The sequence below is a fragment of the Fusarium mangiferae genome (genome assembly GCF_900044065.1).
Source record: "Fusarium mangiferae strain MRC7560 genome assembly, contig: FMAN_scaffold015, whole genome shotgun sequence".
NCBI classification, from domain to species: domain Eukaryota; kingdom Fungi; phylum Ascomycota; class Sordariomycetes; order Hypocreales; family Nectriaceae; genus Fusarium; species Fusarium mangiferae.
The window spans coordinates 627095-648633 of NW_024573935.1; the positions used below are offsets into that span (position 1 = coordinate 627095).

General features: G+C 50.0%; 7 protein-coding genes across 7 annotated transcripts; 4 read left to right on the forward strand and 3 right to left on the reverse strand.

Annotated features, from left to right (window-relative positions):
- Window positions 1–68: 68 nt before the first annotated feature.
- On the forward strand, window positions 69–2999 carry FMAN_12791 (uncharacterized protein; the record flags this gene model as incomplete). Its single annotated transcript, XM_041823275.1, has 4 exons — window positions 69–962; window positions 1095–1384; window positions 1409–1728; window positions 1783–2999. The coding sequence occupies 4 exons, from the start codon at window positions 69–71 to the stop codon at window positions 2997–2999; spliced, it is 2721 nt and encodes a 906-aa protein (XP_041688871.1).
- Window positions 3000–8309: 5310 nt separating this feature from the next.
- Window positions 8310–11460, forward strand: FMAN_12792 (uncharacterized protein; the record flags this gene model as incomplete). The annotated part of the gene is made up of 3 exons (XM_041823276.1): window positions 8310–8402; window positions 8459–9010; window positions 9064–11460. The coding sequence occupies 3 exons, from the start codon at window positions 8310–8312 to the stop codon at window positions 11458–11460; spliced, it is 3042 nt and encodes a 1013-aa protein (XP_041688872.1).
- A 543-nt stretch (window positions 11461–12003) lies between these two features.
- FMAN_12793 (uncharacterized protein) lies at window positions 12004–13505 on the reverse strand (the record flags this gene model as incomplete). Its single annotated transcript, XM_041823277.1, has 2 exons — window positions 12004–13411; window positions 13459–13505. 2 exons carry the CDS (start codon window positions 13503–13505, stop codon window positions 12004–12006), a joined length of 1455 nt encoding a protein of 484 aa, XP_041688873.1.
- Window positions 13506–14491: 986 nt separating this feature from the next.
- FMAN_12794 (uncharacterized protein) lies at window positions 14492–17890 on the forward strand (the record flags this gene model as incomplete). The annotated part of the gene is made up of 1 exon (XM_041823278.1): window positions 14492–17890. The coding sequence occupies one exon, from the start codon at window positions 14492–14494 to the stop codon at window positions 17888–17890; it is 3399 nt and encodes a 1132-aa protein (XP_041688874.1).
- A 245-nt stretch (window positions 17891–18135) lies between these two features.
- On the reverse strand, window positions 18136–18902 carry FMAN_12795 (uncharacterized protein; the record flags this gene model as incomplete). Its single annotated transcript, XM_041823280.1, has 2 exons — window positions 18136–18803; window positions 18851–18902. 2 exons carry the CDS (start codon window positions 18900–18902, stop codon window positions 18136–18138), a joined length of 720 nt encoding a protein of 239 aa, XP_041688875.1.
- Window positions 18903–19648: 746 nt separating this feature from the next.
- FMAN_12796 (uncharacterized protein) lies at window positions 19649–20867 on the forward strand (the record flags this gene model as incomplete). The annotated part of the gene is made up of 2 exons (XM_041823281.1): window positions 19649–19724; window positions 19774–20867. The coding sequence occupies 2 exons, from the start codon at window positions 19649–19651 to the stop codon at window positions 20865–20867; spliced, it is 1170 nt and encodes a 389-aa protein (XP_041688876.1).
- Window positions 20868–21166: 299 nt separating this feature from the next.
- On the reverse strand, window positions 21167–21442 carry FMAN_12797 (uncharacterized protein; the record flags this gene model as incomplete). Its single annotated transcript, XM_041823282.1, has 2 exons — window positions 21167–21191; window positions 21249–21442. The coding sequence occupies 2 exons, from the start codon at window positions 21440–21442 to the stop codon at window positions 21167–21169; spliced, it is 219 nt and encodes a 72-aa protein (XP_041688877.1).
- Window positions 21443–21539: the final 97 nt, after the last annotated feature.

The following is a 21539-nucleotide window of genomic DNA, read 5'->3' on the forward strand; positions in this document are numbered from 1 at the left end:
GAAATTCACCAGATTCTTGAAACGTGCCAAGGGGCATGAAATCACTATACAAGCGGACTCTCGATTACATGTCACAAGTCAGTCGAGGGAAGGAGTTGGCCAAAGCCATTCTATTGTGGGCAGCATGTGCGGTTCGGCCAATGACGATCGGTGAGCTAGATGGTGCTTTGACTTTGGATATCCACGACTCGTTCCCGGACTTGGGGGAGAGCATTGCAACGCTCTGCGGTCAGTTGGTGGTCGTTGATAAGCAAGGGCGAGTTAACATGGTGCATGAAACAGCCAGAGAATTCCTCGTATCCGGTGGGTCAAGATCGGAGTTCTCAATTGACGAAACTCAAGCACACACTCGAATGGCTGAGGTGTGTCTGAGTTACCTCGTGGGAGATGAAATGAAGCCCCCAAGGAACAGGCGTCGCCGATCTGCGGCGAACTTGCCAACAAGACAGGACTTTGCTATCTATGCATACACAGCATACTCATATCACCTGTCGAAGGCTGATTCGTTGGCTGCAGGGACATTCCAGCTTGTCACTCAATTCCTGAAATCCAATGTGCTCACTTGGATCGAAACGATGGCCGGCTCCCAAAATCTCACGCCACTCATTCGTGCTTCTAAACATCTCAAATCCTACATTAGTCGGTGTGCTGTTGAACGCTCACCACTAGACCCTCAGATGAGGGCACTGCAGCAATGGAGCATGGATTTTGCTCGAATTCCTGCCATGTTCGCTAATGCTCTCGCGGTTTCACCCTCAGCGATATACTCACTAATATCCCCATTCTGTCCTTCTGAGTCCATGATATACGGATTAGGGAGCTCAAATCAGAAACTCGCAGTCCCTGGTGCGTCCAATGAGCAATGGGATGACAGAATATTATGCGTCGATTTCCGTACGGGTCAACTAAAGGCTTTACGCTATGGAAACGGCTTTCTAGCTATCGCATTTGGCTCAGGGACAGTCATACTGTAGTATGCTGCAACCCATCAGGAGTACAAGGCCTTTGAGCATGGCGAATCTGTCAACTCGATTGCCTTCAAGACTGGATCCGACCTCATGGCAACGTGTGGTATCAAGATAACCAAGATCTAGGATATCAGAACTGGGCAAGTGGTCCACACCCTCGTCAACCCGCCGCGTCCGCTGGGTATGGAATTTGACGGAGATACGCTCTTCATTGCAAGTCGCAAAAACTTCATAGACAGTTGGAAGTTGAGTCATAATGTCCAACCCGAGTTGGTGCGCAGACCATGGGGTGATGCCAATACACCAGAGACGAACAGGATACCTCTAAGCGGGGTTCCGTGCGCTCTTACTCTCTCCACCAGCCATGGCATGCTTGCTGTCGCCTATAATGGTCAGCCTATTATCCTATGGGATATGTAAGAGGACACTTATGCCGGTAGCTGCGGAAAGAAGCTCTCCAGTGGGGAGACATCCACGTATGTCATCGTAGCGCTTGCGTTCAACCCCAATTCCGACATGGGCCTTCTTGCAGTCGCATATCTCGACGGTGATCTCGCCCTGCTTGACCCTTATACCGACCGGCAGCTGGAGTGTTTTCGGGCCAACTGCCAAACCCTCGCCCCAAGCCCCATTGGACGTTTTCTTGCAGCAGGTTGTGCCAATGGAATCACCCATATTTACGAATTTGATACTTTTAAACTCCTCTATATGGTCAAGTCAAGTAACTCATATATCAAGCAGCTTGCTTTCTCCAAGGACAGTATGCTACTTGCCGATATATGAGGTAGCCAATGCACAGTCTGGAAACCTGAAGCACTGTTACGGGAGTCTCGAAGCGATGACAGTAGTGGCCTAACTTCTGCAACATTGTTTGAGACGGTTTCCCTGGAGGCGAAAGCCAAGATTACTTCTATGGCGGTCCATCACAAGTCTACAGTCATCCTTTGTGGCAAGGATGATGGGTCGGTCGAGCTATATGAGCGAAAGAATGCAGCAAGTTTGGGGATCCTCTACAAGCACAAATCTGCAGTTCGTTTGTTGGTTTGGATTGAAAAAAAAGATGCTCTCCTCAGTGTCGATGCTTCTAACCGGATCTTTTTATACATGATCCAGAAGTCAGCGGACAAAGGGTGGCTCAATGAGCCAGCAGAACTCTTCGAGACCCGCCTCGACTCTGAGAAGGCCATCACAGATGTCTCAGTGGGAGAGGCCGCAGCCAAATTCCTGGTGTCAACTCGCGAGTCTGACCATCTATTCGACTTGAAAGACGGCAAGAGTGAGATGGAGCGAACACACCCACAAATACCAGGCACCCGGAAATGGCTCCCCCATCCGAAATCCGCCCAACATCTGATCTGCGTGGACAATGTCAAAATATGCGCCCACAGCTGGTGCGACTTGACTGAAGTCTCTTCAGTGAAATTTCAATTGGACGACCAGACAGGAGAACTTACGAATGCGACCCTGTATTCACTTAGTCAAGAACACAGAATCATGCTCCATTTGGTGCATCCAAGAAGTTCCACAAAAACCAACAGAATTGCTGTCATCAACCTGGACCATCTTCCTGTCCAAGGCAGCGACCTTAGCCTCTCACAAAGGAAGCAAACATATGATTTGGCGACAATTGCTCAATCTACCACTGATGGAGACAAGGGAGATATGTTCAAGCCGTCAGACCTGCCCGCCGCACTTAATTGGCGTGTGACTCAATTTGAACTCGATATTGCTCATTTCATAGGAGTTGATGACTCAAGCAAACTCATATTCCTGAACCAGTCTTGTTGGGTATGCTCCGTTGATCTAAGCGCCAGCGGATTTGATATTACCCAGCGTGAAGGCGACTCTTTAATAGAGGTTTCTGAGCACATTTTTATTCCGCACGACTGGTTTGCTGGAAAAAAAGACATTGTTTGTGTCTTGGCGAAGGGAGATGTCGCACTCACCCGAGGCGGCGACCTGGCAGTAATCCGGGGTGGTATTGAGTATAACGAGGCCGCGTTTCGTACGGTGGTCTGGACTGCGACGTGATCTTTTCAGGCTCGGATATCGAATAGTTATTTAACAAATAACATATCTGCAAGGCTGCTGCTTCAACTTGACTTCCCTATTGCTTGGGTCTCCTTCACAACAGACACATCAAACCGTCCATCACTCCTCGCCGAAGATACGTCGCCCGCTTTTCATGCTTCTTCAATCTTAGGATGAATAATCCAAGAGTTTTTCTTGTGTTCCCTTTCTAGAGGGAGCTCCAAAGTTGCGTAACACCTTCGGCTACAAGCCCACTGCCTGCTCCGTCTCACTTCACTTACATGGCTCGCTACTAGTACTATCTGTCTCATAGGCAATGCTTAATTAAGTTCCTAGGAATTCTCTCTGTCGGATGATTTGTTGCCATTGAGGCCATGAAAATGGGTAGCAAAGCCTGGGGGACCGCGAAAACTGAGTTCCCAGATGATGGCCCGCAAGTTACAAGAAAGCACTGCTGCTTGTCTTGCCTCTAACATATCCGAGGCCAACCTTCTCAAGAAATTGCAAAGTGGTGGAAAACAGATACTCTGTATTAAAGCTTAATCTTGAGATGCAAATGACAACGAGTCTCACTGTGATGGCGAACGAGCCTAATCTGAGTCTCTACCGGTTTTCTGGCAAAGTTCTGGCAAATTTAGTGGTTTTTATAAAGACAATTACTATAATCATCTCATGTATTCCGAGTACCAGCATGATCAAGCCGACTGACACTGGTCTGACATCCAAGAGAAGAGGTCGGACGATCAAGTCAAACTTATTCAGCCCTATATTATGCCACAGATAAATTTAGACAGAGTCTGACCTGAGTTCTCATCCACTGACATCACCCGTCTTATGACTACGGAATCCTCCGCGTCTTAAGTTAGAGTGAGAATCCGCAATCAAGGCCATCGTACCTCTGAGTGATCCATTGCTAGGAAATTATGAGCAGTAATGCATTTTAATTTCTTTTTCAGTCTACAAATGGACATTGTAAATTGGGTTAAAATCTTCATTAATAAGTCCGCGTGAGGTAGGAAACAAGATCCAACGCCAGATATTGAAGGCGGTGATGCTTGTCAGCGAGATTCGTTGTCGCTCAAGAGAACTTCGTTGAACTGTAGGACACAGAATACCATTTGTCCTGTTATATACAGCTGCGATATTCTGGTCTGGGTATGCCCCTCTTCCTTGTGTCCCAAATTCTGAGTGTTATTTTCTCTCGCACCTCCCCAGGGTTTGGCCCAACTTTGATGTCTCTCTTAGCAATATCAGAACCGCAAAATGCTTCTGTGAGCTATGGATCTCCTCCCCGACAATGCCCGGTACCTGAACGTAGGTCCAGCCGGGGGCCAAAACCACTTCTTCATTAGTTTGGGTCCCCCGGGCCCGCAGATTTGGCCTTCGATATCGATTTAAACGACCAAAGCCCCTTCTTCATCAGCCTGCGCTTTCAGCTCTATCACCAGCTTCCAGCTTTCAACTACAGCAGTGGCCAAAACCACTTCTTCATTAGTTTGTGCTTTCAGCTCTATTACCAGCTTCTAGCTGCAACAGCAACCAAAACCACTCCTTTACTAGCTTGTGCTTCCAGCTCTATCGGCCAGCTTTCAGCTACAACCAACAAGACCCAAAACCCCTTCTTCATTAGCCTGTGCTTTCGGCTCTATCACCAGCTTGCATCAATTACAGCAGCGGCCAAAACCACTTCTTCATTGGCCTGTACTTCCAGCTCTATTACCAGCTTGCAGCTTTCAACTACAGCAGTGGCCAAACCCACTTCTTCATTAGCCTGGGCCTTCAGTTCTATCAACGTTACGACTGCCGAATCCGCAATGGACTTGAGTGCGACCCCTTTCTCTCTCCATCAGCAATATCTGTCCTCCAGCGATACAACATTTTCGAGTTATTGGTATGTCTCAAGCTCTTATTACTGTGAACATAGTCTAATTCCAGCATAGAATGCTTCTCAAATAAGCCGGCAACCAGATCTTGCTCATGCTTATTTGCACTACGACCATACCAGCAACCAACACCCACATGCAGGATGCCAACTGTGCAATCCTCGAGTACCAACAACCTTCGATGCCCTAATCTGTGGATGACACCAACTACACCAAACTTCTGGCTATCGAAAAAAAGGACGCTTAGAGGCCTCTGAAACTCTCAATCGAGCTCTATGAGTCAACGTTCATGGACGCCCGCCGCCGGGCATCCAGTTATTCTGGACCTCTTTCAATCAAGGCTTCACCCCTACAAGTTGCTCTCATAGTCACCCCAAACAACCCAACAAGCACCCTGTGGCGACATAGTTTGCAGCGCCTTCATTGGCCTTCTAGAAGTTTTCAAGTGCTAAGCCTCTCAACCCTATATTGATGGTCGTTCGTGGGCAATGCCGCCCACAAGGCACCCAGCCATCACTTCTGAGGCTCTCAAACGGCGGTATTTTGTTCTTGTCCCCCTCAAAATCAGTCCCAAACGGAAGGCCGCCCTTACTTCCTCATCATAGTCGACTGCCAGATTCATACTCAAGTTCCAGGGGCTGTTTGCCTTCAAATCCCCTACAGCTGCCAGACGCCATTCCTTACATCAGCTTCCTTGGGTTCGCAAAGGTACCGCATTGATTCTATACTTCTCTTCTCAAGAACAATCGCTCGCGGAACTTCTCCACTTATCCTGGAGCTTCGACTGCGATTTGATGTTGCCCCTTTTCGGGAACAGCGTGGTTCAGAAGTCCAACCTTGCATACTCACCTGTGATACTATATCAGCAAGAAGATGTACAATCTGCCCTACCCGGGCCATTTGTAACCGAAATCTAAGCCTGGAAGTGTCTCTTAGCCTGCTATCTTCGCCATACTGCGGCTTACCGGTGCCTGTTTATCAATATGTGGCCGCCTTTACTTGGAGAGCTTGGGAAACATGAAGATTATATCGGCTCTCGGAATGCTGAAGTTCTTTGATCACCGTTCCTTTCTAAATCTTACCCTGATGGCCGGACCGCTTCACTCAGCTATGTGACCAGGACCAAGGGATCTTGGTATCAATCCTCATTTGTGAAGGTTCTGCAGTGGCCAGTGGAATAAATTGGTGTATTTCTCCTGTTCAAAGTGATACTTCGAGCCCATCCTCAACAGAAGAATACAGAGGGAGTCCATAAGATAGCTTCGGCAATGTTAATACAGACCGAGTATCTATTTTCCTACACTTTTGCAGTGTCTTGAGAACGTGGGCCTCAAGGACCCAGCAAACTTCCCTACCCTAAGCACCTGAGTCAGGTGCCAAAAATGTGAAGGATTCCTCAACATGTGAAGATTTTGTTTATAGCTTTTCATCACTTCGGATAGGTAGAGATGCTAAGCTTCTTTTTCACGATGGGACCATAGTTGCGTAGATAAAAACGTACCTCGGATGAGGCCTCGTGGAATCGTACACGTCACGTGGCCACATCACGAAGAGAAAATGTTTTCCTTTTTGTTGGTTGTTTCAGAATTGCGAACAAGCTTTGGTAGCTCGACGGGCCACTCGGCACATAAAACGTGAGATATTTTTTGGGGGAGGGACTTTGGGTTTCCCGATTTGACACGATTTGTTTTCCCAATTGCGATCGGGTTGCGTGTCGATATGTCATTGAGCATGAACCATTTTACTAACTTGTAAGTGGCGAGTCGCGGCGGGTAAAAGGGCCTTGGTACTGGGCATCGATCAAGATCCATCTGGTTTTTATTTTTGTTACAGGGAAAGGGCGTGAGAATGAGAATGAGTGAGATTCAGTAAATGAATGAATGGTAAGGCGGTTGAGGCGCAAGTGTCAGAAACTGCGATTAATTAATTATTTATTATCATTCATGCCACTCAATCCATGTCAGGAACAATGCATGACATGTCTCTCAAAGGCCACCTTGAAAGTCAACAAAGAGAGAGAGCAAAAAAAAAGATCGGCGTCGTATAAAGGATCGATCGCCAAAACTTTGACATCAACCGTTTGGCCAGCAAAGTGCCAGTGCCAGTGCCAGCGCCAGCTAGAGCATCCCATCACTTTCCCCTTCTGGAAGAGCAAGTCTGTTGGAATGTTCGTATTCTCAGCGTCTTTCGAGACGCCAAAAAAATTCACGTCCCAGTTCCAGGGGATCCATCCAATGCAGGGGCAGAGGCCGAGAGGCGTGGCGTATCCAGAAGCTTGAGGGAGGGAGACGATTGGCTGACAGGGGTCTCCCGGCCCGTGCTACGGTTGAAGAGGGTCCCCACTGTAGCGGGTCGAGAGGCGTCAAAAATAGCAACTTGAGAGTCTGAAGCTGGGACTTGGTGAGGTCTTATCCCCACGGAGGCCGCGTGCCAGGGTAAACAGTTGGTTGTTTGTTTGTACCTAGTCCGTACGGAGATGGTATGAAGACTGCAAGAAACCAGCAATACATCGTATTTCTAGGAATGAGAATGATGGTGCTGTTGGCATTTTTATGTGGTCATTGACTGACACTGTTGATCACAGGTCTCGATCATTCTATCATGGCTAGCGCTTGGTTGAGCATCTCTAAAACAGGGGACTTTTTATTGGCTTCATTCACTCGCTCGCTCACCCTCACGCTGCCACATTGATGCATAATGGTTGCCAAGCTTTTTCTACTGATGGCTTCCCCAAAAGAAAAAAAACTGTCTACCTGACTGTAGAGTCTAACCCCCATGATAATAGGATCCATCCCATGTCATTGTCATGGCTCCTTAGTTCTTAGTCTTGTCTTAGTCCGAATAGAACCTCCACCCCCAGCCCTACTTTACTTTTACCCTTCTTTACCTTTACCTCCTTCTTTACTCTACTTTACTCAACCTTAACATCACATCTCTCCGTACCATCGGACCTTGTTCAGTTCCTTTGTTTCTTTCTTTTCATATTACCCCATCATCGTCGCCTGTCCCTGAGTGACGCCATATTCCGTTCGCTTCGCCCCTTTTGGCGCCTCGTCCTTTCGCTCACGGACCTTCCCGACTAAGCTTCTTTAACGACACAGCGACTCTCGTTTACCAAGGGCTCTTTGTTTACGACGATTGATCTGTCAAGCGGCGCCTCACCTCGAACATCTACATCTCTCCAGTTGCCCCTATAGTCTCGTACTCATCAGCTCTTATCTTGTCTGCGATCCATCCATCCTCTGAACCCCTGCGAATACGAGACTATCCCCAGTTGAACCAGTCAATCTCAACTCTATACACGTGGCCGACAACAATAAAGTCGGAGAGCTCGGGGGAAAGTCGCCGCGCCATCCACTGCAGCGCCGTTAGACATTCGAGATAAGCTCCAACGTCTTCGCCTGTTGGCGCAGCTCGCGCGCCCAATATGGATTATACAGCCCACCCCCTCGGTCGGCGGCAAGAAGAGGATCCTGGCAAGCAATTGCTCGATCTGCTTCAAGAACCCTTCAGTCAACAGGTATGTCCTGACCCAAGATATCGCAAGTATCCGTCCCCGCTAACGCCGCCCGTCAGCTCCAAGCTGCCTCGGTGTATTCAGCTTTAGCTACGTCGATCCCAGTCACAATCGGCATTGCCATCATCTTTTCGATTCTACGACCATACCACCAGGCTATTTATGCCCCCAAGTTGAAACATGCCGACGAGAAGCACGTACCGCCCCCTATAGGAAAGGCCCCGTGGTCGTGGATCACGACATTATGGCAGACCAAAGAAGAGCAGCTTGTACCATTGATCGGTATGGACGCCACTGTCTTCCTGCGCTTCGTTCGCATGTGCCGCAACATGTTCTTTACCTTGTGTTTCACCGGTGTTGGTATCTTACTCCCAATCAACTATACTAGGTGGTTGGACTATAAGGGTGATAAAACAGCCAACTGGGTAATCAACATCACTCCTCTCACTGTATATGCTCCGGCAATTTGGTCCCAGGTCATTATCGCCTGGTGCTTCAATTTTATCGTCATGGGCTTCCTTTGGTTTAACTACAGAAAGGTTCTCCAACTCCGGCGCAAGTATTTTGAGAGCGAGGATTACCAGAAGAGTCTTCACTCTCGAACTCTAATGGTAAGATCAGAAAAAGCTACCGCCAGCAAACGATTACTCACATTCAATGGCAGGTATTCGACATTCCCAAGAAAGGCTGCTCCGACGAGGGTATCGCAAGAATCATCGATCAGATTGCCCCCAACTCATCTTTTGCTCGAACCGCTGTTGCCCGAAATGTCAAGGAACTCCCTGAGCTTATCGAGCAGCACGACCACGCTGTTCGCAAACTTGAGAAGGTCTTGGCTAAGTACCTCAAGGACCCCAAGAACGTCCCAGCTGCTCGGCCCATGTGCAAGCCCTCTAAGAAGGACCGATCTTACGGAACTTATCCCCGAGGCCAAAAGGTCGATGCTATAGAATATTACACCCAGCGAATTCGTGATCTCGAGATTCAGATCAAAGAAGTGCGCGCCACGGTAGACAAGCGAGGCTCGATGCCTTACGGTTTCGCCAGTTACGCGGATATCGCAGAGGCTCATGGTATTGCCTACGCTTGTCGTAAGAAGAAGCCTGTCGGTGCCACAGTCAGACTCGCACCTCGGCCCAACGATATCATCTGGGAGAACATGCCTCTCTACAGCAGCACCCGAGGACGAAGAAGGTGGATCAATAACTTCTGGATCACTCTTCTGACTCTTATCTGGATTGTACCTAACCTTGGCATTGCCATCTTTCTCGTCAACTTGCAGAATCTGGGCAAGGTTTGGCCTGCTTTCAGAACCGAGCTCGCTCAACATCCCAAGGTGTGGGGTGCTATTCAGGGCGTTCTCTCCCCAGCGATCATGTCCCTGATATACCTCGTTCTCCCTATGATCTTCCGTCGCCTCTCAGTCAAGGCTGGTGACCAGACCAAGACTGGACGAGAAAGGCACGTTTTGGCCAAGCTTTACTTCTTCTTCGTCTTCAACAATCTTCTTATCTTCTCCATCTTCAGTGTCATCTGGAGTTTCGTGGCCAGCGTTGTCAGGGATACGACTGGGGAGACGAAAGAGGATGTGTGGGAGTCCATCAAGAAGAACGACATTGCGTCTTCCATGTTCATTGCTTTGTGTAACAACAGCCCGTTCTGGGTGACATATTTGCTCCAGCGTCAACTCGGTGCGGCAATAGACCTTGCCCAACTCTGGCCGCTTGTGCAAGCGTTCTTTCTGAAGAAGTTCTCAAGCCCAACACCCCGAGAGCTTATTGAGCTCACTGCCCCGCCACCTTTCGAGTACGCCAGTTACTACAACTACTTCCTTTACTACGCTACAGTCACCATGTGCTTAGCCGGTATCCAACCTCTGGTCCTACCGGCAACAGCTCTTTACTTCCTCATCGACTCGTGGCTGAAGAAGTACCTTCTCCTCTACCGCTTCGTCACTAAGACTGAATCCGGTGGAATGTTCTGGCGAGTTATCTTCAATCGTTTCATCTTCGCAACCATGCTTTCCGACCTGGTCGTCATGTTGACTTGCTGGGTTCGCGGCAATTCGGGGTCGCATATCGAATTCTACAGTCTGGTGCCGCTGCCATTTATCCTGATCATCTTCAAGATTTACTGCAACCGCGCCTTTAACAACAAGATCACCTACTACAGTATTGTGGACGTCACCAAGACACCCGAGAACGGCATCGACCCCAAGGATAACCGTATGCGTAGTGAGCGATTGGCGAACCGTTTTGGCCACCCTGCACTTTACCGACCTCTGATTACTCCCATGGTTCATTCGAGCGCACAGAACCTTTTGCCTGCTATCTACAAGGGTCGCCTGAGTGATGGCAGAGATGTGGATTCGGGTGATATGATGACAGTCAGTGGTTACTCGGATATGGTTTCTCTCGATCCTATGCAGAAAGGACGACCAGGCAAGAGTGCCAACAACGTTCCCGGTTTCGAGTTCGTGTCAGACAGCCAGATGGACTTTGAGTATTACAAGAATCGAGCCGAGTTCGCAGAGGACCATGGTGGAGGCGAGATCTACGGCCGACCTGGAGAGATTGCTCGCCCTGGTACTCCTGGATCAGTCGATGGTAGCGATTTTTCACGACCGGGCACGCCTGTAGGCCGAACTGGTTCTCCCTTTGCAGGTGGAGCAGCTCAGCAGCAACGTCTCATGTCTCTTGCTAGCAACACAAGCGGCGACACTAGCTATGCAGCATACCGACCAGGTGGCGCGCCCAACACCGGATTTACACAGCAAACGACTCTAGGCACAGAGCCCCCCGCCCGTGGCCGTAGTCCCTTGTACTCGCAAAATAACGGAAGCTCATCGGGTCTCGGATTAATCTCGAACGCCGCGGCTCCCGCATACAGCAATCTCAGCACGCCAGGCCGCATGACGCCTGTGCAATCACCTGGGCCTTCAGTCGGCGCTATGGGCGGCGGCCCTCAAGGCTACAGCGGTCTTGCACAGAACGAGGAGCCTTCATACGATTACTTCCGCGGTAATAACCGCGCGAGGAGAAATCCCGGTGAGGGATGGTAGAGACGCTCCGAAGAGGAGACGGTTTCGTTGCATAAAATTTGCGAGGCGTTTGGGTAGATTGGGAACAGGTCCTTAAGGACCTCTTTTGAATTGAATTCTGGGATGAGGTGGACTGATGTGAGATGATCTCGGCACACCTCCAAGAATAGAATACTTTGGATTATAGCTTTTAATGCACAATAGCCCTTAACATTTCATAACGGGAATATGAATACTTTTCTGAAGAAGCATAAAGTTCGTATCGATCTATGTTAGAGACTAAAGACTTGGCTTTGCGCTGATCTTAAGCTTCAAGTGACATGGGCATGTCCCAGATCTCGTTTCATCCCTGAAGGGTCTTCGGGGTCTCCTAGAGGTCCGGCATTTTCGGGATCCGACTTGGCCGTACCGGAGAACCGTGGAACCCGGGATCACTCTCTCGCCGAGTTGCCGTTCACAGCCTTGAGTGACACTTACCGTAGACGGGCTTGAGCCATTCCGATCTTGTACCAAGCTCCCATGCATACGCCAACCCTACTGTGGCTCGCATCATAACCTTTCAGGCTACGACTCATCAGTGATTATCCCCGTCTCATGCAGCCGCCTGAGATATGTTGCAAGATCTTCTTTCAGCCCCTCAATGATCCCGTCTTCCACAAAACCATCATTCCATGTGATTCCCATCGTCAAGGGACCGTTCTTGACACTTGCAACACTAACACTCATCGGATCACTTGCAACCATGACGCCATTTGTAAACAGCATGCGATGAATGCTCCTCTTACCTGGTTCCTCGGCAGGAGCTGGAAGAGTGCCGACGTTGCTAACTTCCCACGATCGAGGTCGCGGCTGGCCATCCTTCTTCCGTAGAAGTGCTTTCCAATCAGTGATGGTCGCGAGCACCAACATGTCGTCGTCCACAGGGATTGTAGATGTCTTTTTCTTGAGCTCTTCTTTGACTCTCCTTGCGTGGCTCCAAATAAGGTCATTGATCTCATCACCCTTTGCAGCTTGAAAGGCGGCCACTGCTGATGAAGAGTGCTCGTGTGACATACCGGTCACAGCACCGAACAGTGCGTCCTTGATAGCAGGGTCAGCATTAGGTGATATGTAGGGGCGCATGCTTATGGGTGTCGACGAAATGAAGGCCGGAGCAGTAGGGATTCGTCTCGATAATGATGCAAGGACAAGCGCATGCAAAAGACCTGTCATAGAAGTCCCGTGAGCGCGCGTCTCTTTGAGGGCAGTTGATACGACTGCAGGTGGGATATCCACGGCTACCAAGCGAGCCTTGTGGCGATCGAAGTCAACCGGTTCGCCAGCCCATATCTTGGGCGGGCCAGGAGCGAGGAACCAGGGTCGGTATCGTTTCCATAAAAGAGCAGCTCGGCCAGATAGCGTCGACGTATAGTCGATGACCTTCTCCTGTGGTTCAGGGAGTACTGGTGGTTCAGGAAAGGAGAGAACCTCTGGGGTTGACGGGTTCGAGGGCAGAGAGTTCAGTTGGGCGAGTAGCTTCTCATGAAATAGCCTTCCACCCATGCCGTCCATAAGTGAGTGGTGAAAGGCAAATGAAATGTTCTCAATGAGAGGTTCTCCATTATCTTCTCTGGCGCCGGGCGGTCTGCCAACGACGACCCGCCACGGGGGTCTCGTCTCGATGTTCTGCCAGAACTGGTCATGCAGTTCGCAATGTAAGTCGTTCAGACACTTCTCATGGTCTTCTTCAGGACCCCAGGTACGAAATTCCACGAAATCACCCAGTCTCATCTCAGGCACGTGTGTGAAATAAGCTTCCATATTGCCTTCGCCCCGAATGCCCACTCGGAGCATAGGATTCTCATTGATGAGATTTGCTACGGCAGCGAGAATGGCTTCATTTGGAGATATGTTTGGCGGGACATTATAACGCGCTGATATTATGACACAGCGATACAAGCCGAACAAGTGATAAGCTGCAGAGCCAGTCTCTCTGGCCGCTGGTTAGCAAGCGCTGATTAGGTCGCGAGGTTGACTTACAGGATGCCTAGACGGCGGGCAGTGCGGATCTCACGGCTGTTTGTCATCTTGACCATTAATTTGAACGAAGTCGAGATTTATCAGCTGTAGTGGTTTGTGGCAACTCTGCACCTTATGCCCAGTTTGACAACAACCAACAACCAACAACTAAGTAGTACGATATCATGTGTCGTCATCTCACTGATAGATTAGGAAGGAGGAGCGAAACAAGACGAGTTGGGACGAACTAGGGTAGCTACTTTATTCCGTCTCACATCAGCGTTTGGGTTGCATTCATATAGAGGTAGCAGAACGTCTAGGCTCATTGTACAAGCATAAACTTGAGCTACCTCCTTTAATCAATCTTGATTTTTGGAAAAGGTGCAATATAGCAACTCATGAAGTTGTGCCAATCTGCTGCTGTGAGCATCAAACAAACATCCTTTACTAGAGTTAACTAAGCTCAAGCTATTAGTGATAGGGCTGAGAAGATAGCAAGGTGCCCAACCATGCTTCAAGCAGATTGGAGGATATTTTAAAAGTTTCAGCGGATATTGAGACGGACAAGCTTCTTATCTGAGCCAGTTCATGACCGTAAAGGTCATTAATAAAGGGTGTTATTATGACACATGCGGTAGCTGTAGGTTAAATTGGTGGATGATACCGCGGTAACGGTGAGACGTGGTCGGTGGAACGGTGACCCCACCTCCGTTAATGACGGGACGGGTACACAATGACAGGGCCCCCATGCTCGGCCACTTTCTGTAGCCTCCAACGCGTTTAAACCACGACTCGACAAAAACATTTGGTCAATTAATTTATCTTTTGCGCGCGCTGTTGATATTTTGTTTCGCGACTGTACAAGATACCCGACCCCCAGCTGAACGAACATTCAGACACACTGTTACGACTATTACACCCGAGCGAACATATTACCATATCTAAATACTTTTAGTCGCCATCGCGATGCAATGAAACGCGTTGCCTACGACGACAAATAATGTGCTATCGACCTCACCATAATTACATATAATCACACCCAATTGTATCCCCGATGGATCGCGACAAGAGCTCGCTGGCCGAGCGGCCCAGCCAGCTTATTGTAAAGCAGTCCGGAAGGAAACCTCTTTTCGCAAGCAACATCCCACGGGGGACCGACAGGAACAAAGAGAATGGCCAAGCGCAGCAGAACAATTCAAGGCTTGGGTCTAGTATACAGAGCAATGGGTTCGCGCGATCGACAAATTCGGATATCGACAGGCGAGCGAGCATCGGTAGTCTTGGTTCGCGCGACAGCAAATTACCTACGCCGGGGTTTTCCTCCTCCACTCGAAAACGACTCTCCATGACCGATGCTTTCCGTCTCGCTGCAAAGGAAATCGAAGATGACAGCGATGGAACACAGCCAGTTGATGCGTCGCCTAGTCCAGCACCTCGAGTCTGGCGCGAGAAACACGAAGGAGAAGGAAACCAGATGCGGCAGATGTTAAGTCACGATCACCTGGACACGAAGGCTCCGAGTCGCCCCTTTTCCCGAGGGTCAATTGCTTCAAGAATACCCGAAATAAAGAAAACGCCAGACAAGACCGAATCGCCGCGACGACGAAACTTTTATGGCAAGTCCAGGGCAGGACTTTCCTTTACGCCTAGAGAGCCGACCCAGGAGAGTACTACGCCTGTGCATGCACCTCCAACTACAACTGTCAATGGGATTAGACCAGATAGTCGGCCTGGGAGCGCTGCTGGACTGCGAATAGGGTCGCACTCGTTGAGGCAAATGCCTTCTAAAGACGACCTGACGAAACAAGGACGGATTCCAGCTCTTGTCCCAGGTATTGAGGAGTTGTATCCGTCGATTGAGGGCCAAGAAGCTCAAAACGAGGCACCTGGCCTAGCTTCTCCCGAAAAGAGTTTCGCATGGCAGGTGGATGACGACTTTACGGCTGGGGAGTTACAAGTTTCAGATAGTCCAAGGCTTCGCATGGGCGCGCGTCCGTTTGCAAATCGCATTCACTTCGATGAAGGGAGTGAAATCGACATCAACTCGCGAACGAGGGTGGCGCCGCCTGGAGCGAGGAACACCAAACTTGATGAGATTCGGTCAAGGGAGGTCAAGACAGGAAGCGATATTCCTCTCGAGCCGCCGCGGCCACATAATACAAAGATAGACGAGATACGGGAGCGTGAGGAAAAGGTCGAGCACCAAATACCCATACCTGATCGAAACGCACCAAGACCAAGAAATACCAAATTGGACGACATACGACAGCGGGAGGTTAACGGCTTACCTCGGAGGTCAATGGCATCAATCAAGTTAGAAGAGATTCGTGAGCACAATGCAATGAGTCGCTCACGCTCTCCAGAAGATCGACCCAGGACAAGCCGAGGGATGCTCCCAGAGACAAAGACGACAAGTGAACTCGAACCGAAAGAGCCGTCGCCTCGACCTCGGTCTGCTTTTGAAGGCGCTGGTGTCAGTATCCCCGACACGCCTGTGACGATATTCAAGTCGCGACGCGAGAGCGCAGAATCGGACCACCCTAGGGAGGATAGTGACTCAAAGGACGAGACAAGTCGTGCGCGACCAGGTCTGTCGCACACACGTACTGATTCCCGAGACTTACTGCGACGTCTGGCGCGGGCTGCCAGTTCCAGCCCTGCGCCAGAACCTGAGCCGCGACAGGTGGCCGACAGTGACAAACCCGCTCCGTTGCCCCTAGAACCCAAGCCTGACACTGCTTCTGCAATTCCTCAACCTTCAACCAGCAATGGCTACAGAAATCGTCAACATCGCTCTAACAGAGATTTCAGTCCCAAACCTAGTGTCGCATTTACTGGCCTGTCTCGAACTCGTTCAACGGAATCTGTTAAGAGCAAGAAATCCATGAATTCGGAGGCGGATCCCACAGACCGCATTGAGGCGGAGGCCAGTCTGTTTGCGCCTGGCGATAATCACTCCGAGAAGGGTTCTATGAAAGCCCCATCTCCAGAGCCTGATGTCGACGACGCAAAAGATATCGATACGACACCGCGACCGACGAAGCCGGATCCATTAACTATGCCCACGCCAAAGGTCACGGGCGCATACGTGGAAACACCAGCGACAGTCAAGGTGGAGAAGATTGAAATAAAAGATAAACAAGAAAAGCCAAAGAGGGAAGAAAGGCCATTGCGACAAAGATCTGCATCGTTCCGTGATAAAAGGACGGATCATGCTATGAGTAGTAGCGATAGGGACACTGCATCAGACCCGGGGACAGACGACAAACCGAGCACCAAGACCTCGTCGAGTGGGGTGAGGAGACGGCGCACTCGATCTCTTTCACGGCGCCGAGGAACACTGAAAAACTCGGCCAAGCTTCCAACGGTCAAAGACGACTTGAGAGAACTCCAACGAACACATCACATCGAGGACTCGACGCTAGATGATCTTGAAGAGGTTATTCTCGGTCGCAAAGCCCCATCTCAGGAAGTTGAGGCTCTCCTTGATAAGCTACCTGAGAACTCATCATTTGATGACGATTTCGACTTCGACTTGGAACTTGACACCAAACTGAACACACGAACCAACCAAATCGATCCTCAGAACAACGACAACTCGGATCTAGATCGAATGACTCGCATGAACAATACCCTCAAGAACAGCCTGTTCGGGATCCATACTGCAGCAAGGGGCATTGAACGTCTTTCTGATCAAGTCAGCACCAAGAATAAAGCTGCCGAGACCAAGGTCACTGAAGAGAAGTCATCTGAGCTCAAGACACCTAAAGAGGAGCCAACTGAGAAGGACCTCCTTGACATCGTCAAACCCAAGCCGCTGCCGGAAAAGATGGCCACCCTTCACGACAACCACGGCGCTAGTACCGCCTTCATCACGCACTCCGACGGCAAGACGGTGTCTTACGTTTCACTACCTCTCCCATCACTCTTCCACCGCAAACCATCCTTCCGCTTCACAGCCTTTGGTTTTCTTCTTTTCCTCCTTGGCCTTTGGTATGCTCTCGAGTCTACTATGTGCCACGCCTTCTGTCGTCCTGTCAGTTGCAGCAGTCCTCCCTGCGTCTGGTCCGTCGATGATCCTACCTTTGGAAAAGCCATTCCGGTGAAGCTGGACCAGTGGGTTACTGGCGGCCGTGGTCGCACCCTAGCTGGACAACTCGTAGAAGAAGCGGTTGACTGGTATGCCGACATGAAGGACGTCTGGTACGATCGCGAGATCACCGATATTGACATTCACGGGCTCTCATTTGACAAGAAGCGCCAGCATCGCCGTCGTCTTCGCAAGAAGGGCCTCTTGAAGCGTCGCATACAGACATCCGAGGAGCGAGCACGGCTGGAAGCATGGAAGCGAGCCCAGGAGGAAGAACAACGACAGCAGGCAGCGAGAGAGATGGGCTATGAGATTCGAGTCGACGATGATGAGACTGTCGGAGGAGATACCAGGGTTTGGTGAATTAAGCGTCTACAATGGTCAGAGTGGTGGTTCTATACAAGCACTAAGGGGCAGTTTACATTGCTATTAAATGCATATCGGAGCGGGCGTTCAAAGATACATTATTGCACTCCTCAAGTAGTAATGATAATAGATGGTGGTGATATTCTCAGGTGCTATCAACCTCGTGCCCATATATAAACAAGTTGGGCATATCCGTAATACATTTTCCCTGTCCCAACGCCATGCGCCTGCAAAACCGGCTCTTAATCGTCAATACCACCCCATTCCTCATCTTCCTCCATCTCATCACCACTGGCAGCCTTGACCCACGGCAACCTCTCATCCTCGTAACTCTCAACACAGCGCGCCCTCACAGGCTTAACAGGGCATGTCTTCAGCGAAATAACAAGATCGCCCACGCTCTTCACAAACTTCTCAGCCTCGGGGTGCTCCAGCGCCTCCTCACGCTCCAACTCATCAACCCAGATATCCAGCGCATGCAATCTGATGCCCACGGGGCTCTTTCGCAGATCACCCTCCTTCTCAAAGGGATACTCCTCCAGCACAGCCACGATAGCCTCGACATCGCCGTCCTTCCAGCCCCGCTCGCGAGCTAGTCGTACGTGGGAAGCGAAAACGCGACGGACGAGGAGGAGGAACTTTTCAAGACGGTAGACGTCGATAGCTGTCCACTGGGCTCCGACGATGGCCCAGAAGGCGCGCAGCCAGGGGATGGCGCAGACGGGCTTGAGCGAGAAGAGGAGGTTGGCGAGATCTGTGGCGAGACGTTGCTGGGGGATGGGTCGGTCGGTCATCCATAGAGCGTAGAAGAGGCCTTTCCATAGCTTCTGGGCGTCAACGTCGGAGAGGCTTGAGCGCGAGGCGAGGAATGTTGAGAGTGATTCTAGTGAGGACATTCGAAGTTTGCGTTCTGCAGAAGTTAGTAAGATTCGTAAAGAGAGGATTGGAGGGACGGACCGCTTGAAGCGAGGTTGCGAATAAAGGGCATTTGGGATTCGTGCTCGGCCATTTTGGAGAGTAGAGCTTCAATTGCTCTGTTGGAAAGTTTATGGCGATCGTGATAGCTGGGTGGTTAGACTAGGGCTGTGGAAAGAGAAGTGTTGGTGATAGTCTGGTTGGTGTTGAAAAATGTCGAAGATGCTATGCGATGCTGGGCAACTTTTTTTCTGGCATGGATGTCGGATCTAGTGGGGGCTTCACCGAGAAGTGGGGCCGGCTCTTGTAAGGGACTTTTATATCAAGACTGAAGGGCCATGATCATGACTACAATGCAGTATGTGCCAGTATTTGTATTAAATAACCAAGAGAATATTACATATTCGTGATGCAATACGTTTTATATATTCTGAATAACAATATCGCCAGCTGCGTTGGCAGATATCCTTTCGATCCAGTCAGCCAGCCTACAGACTTCAGCTCTTGGTTTGAGTTGAGTTTTCCATATTTCACAACTCAAGGAATACCAAAGGTCATACATTCTATATTCCAATGCCTAAATAGAATAAACCCCGGCTTGTATTTGAAAGGCATTAATATCAGGCTTATTCCGCTTCATATTGTATCGACAGACTCTCTCAGCGAATGACCCCGCGCGGGGCATCCACATCGACTTGACCGCGCCCAAAATTTTGAGGTCTCCATTTCGTCACTTTTCATTCCTTCCATACCCTTCTAAACACCACGCTCTGCCTCACCGTCAGCCCAGGACTCACTTTATCAACCTCAGTCTTCAGTAATAAGGGCAAATAACTGAATATGGCATCTGCCTCCACAGACGAAGCCTCCAAGGCGTCTTCGCCTCCCGTCGCTATTGTCGTGGTCGGCATGGCAGGTGAGTTACAGTGCTGATCGTTGCGCAACCTTATCTAACCCTTCTTTAGGATCTGGGAAGACTACTTTCATGCGACGTATCAACGCTCACCTCCATCAGAATGATCAACCTCCATACGTCATCAACCTCGATCCCGCTGTGTTGTCTGTACCATTCGAGTCCAACATCGATATTCGAGACTCGGTCAACTATGAGGAGGTCATGAAGCAGTACAACCTTGGCCCCAACGGCGGAATTCTCACTTCGCTCAATCTCTTCGCTACAAAGGTTGATCAGGTCGTCAACCTGCTCGAGAAGCGCACCCAGCCCGATCCCGAGAAGCCCGATCGCAAGCCCATCGATAGAATTTTAGTCGACACGCCTGGTCAGATCGAAGTTTTTGTCTGGTCGGCCTCTGGAACCATTCTTCTTGAATCCCTTGCGTCTTCTTTCCCTACAGTCATCGCCTACGTTATTGATACCCCACGAACTGCCTCCACTTCGACATTCATGTCCAACATGCTCTACGCCTGCTCCATTCTCTACAAGACCAAGCTTCCCATGATTCTCGTCTTCAACAAGACCGATGTCAAGGATGCGGCGTTTGCTAAGGAGTGGATGACCGACTTTGAAGCGTTCCAGGAAGCGCTACGAAAGGATGAGGAATCGGATGAGCTAGGTGGTGCAGAGGGTGGCGGTCATGGTGGAAGCGGATACATGGGCAGCCTGCTCAACTCGATGAGTCTCGTGTTGGAGGAGTTCTACGCGCATCTGAGTGTTGTCGGCGTGAGTTCGCGACTAGGTACTGGTGTGGATGAGTTTTTCGAGGCCGTTGAGGAGAAGAAGCAAGAGTTTCTGCGCGACTACCTCCCGGAGCTTGAGAAGAAGAGGGCAGAGCGTGAGGAGGCAAAGAAGGCTGCACGAGAGAAGGAGCTAGACAAAATGATGAAGGGCATGTCAGTCGGTGGTCTACCAGTCGCACAGAAGGAAGAAGACGAGGTGGACGTTGCCAGCGACGACGACAATGATACTGACTCCGACGAAGAGGCTCAGAAGCAGAGTCTCCAAGATCGATACTCAGCCGCCATGGACGATAACGAGGACTCGGTCATGAAGGATGCAAGTTTCGCAAAGTATCTCTACAACCAACAGAAGCAGCAATAAGGGGAAAATAGCATATAGCGGCGTTTGGGGTTTACATAAGGATCTTGTCTAGTTCACGGTTTAAGTTATGCAGGGTAGATATCGCAAGGCGACTTTGAAGGAAACAAAGAAGTAATCAATCCATCACGCAGACTGTAACTCGTCACACGCAAATCGTGTCGCATTGTCTATTCTTTCATTCGACGTAATTCCCAGACCCCTAAACTCCCATCTCGAAATATCAAGTTTGCCACAACACCTCTCGTCTTTATGCTTTGCAGGCTTTTTTTTCTTTGGTATAAAAATCATCGTCGGTATGTCTATCGGGCCTCGAACTGAACCATTCTACAATAACGTTAGTCTCGATCCGTCTCAAAAAACCACCAGTATCGCATAACATACCGTTTGGTGCGCTCCTTGTAGAGAACACGGCCGGCGCAGTGAGGGCACGCGACGGTGGCATCCTTTCCGAGGGTGACGCTGCCGCCGCAGTCGCCGCAGATATAGGACATAACGTGACGGACTTGGTGGTCGTCTCGGGTGCCGCCGCGCTGACCGGCGTTGGCGGTGGGGACTTGATACTCTTCACGGGGCATTTTTGAGGCTGTTGGTTTGGGTGGTGGTTGGGTTATGGATGTCTTTTTGGTGGTGAGGAAAAGATTGGAGGTGGCATTGGTCATGAGGGCGGTGATG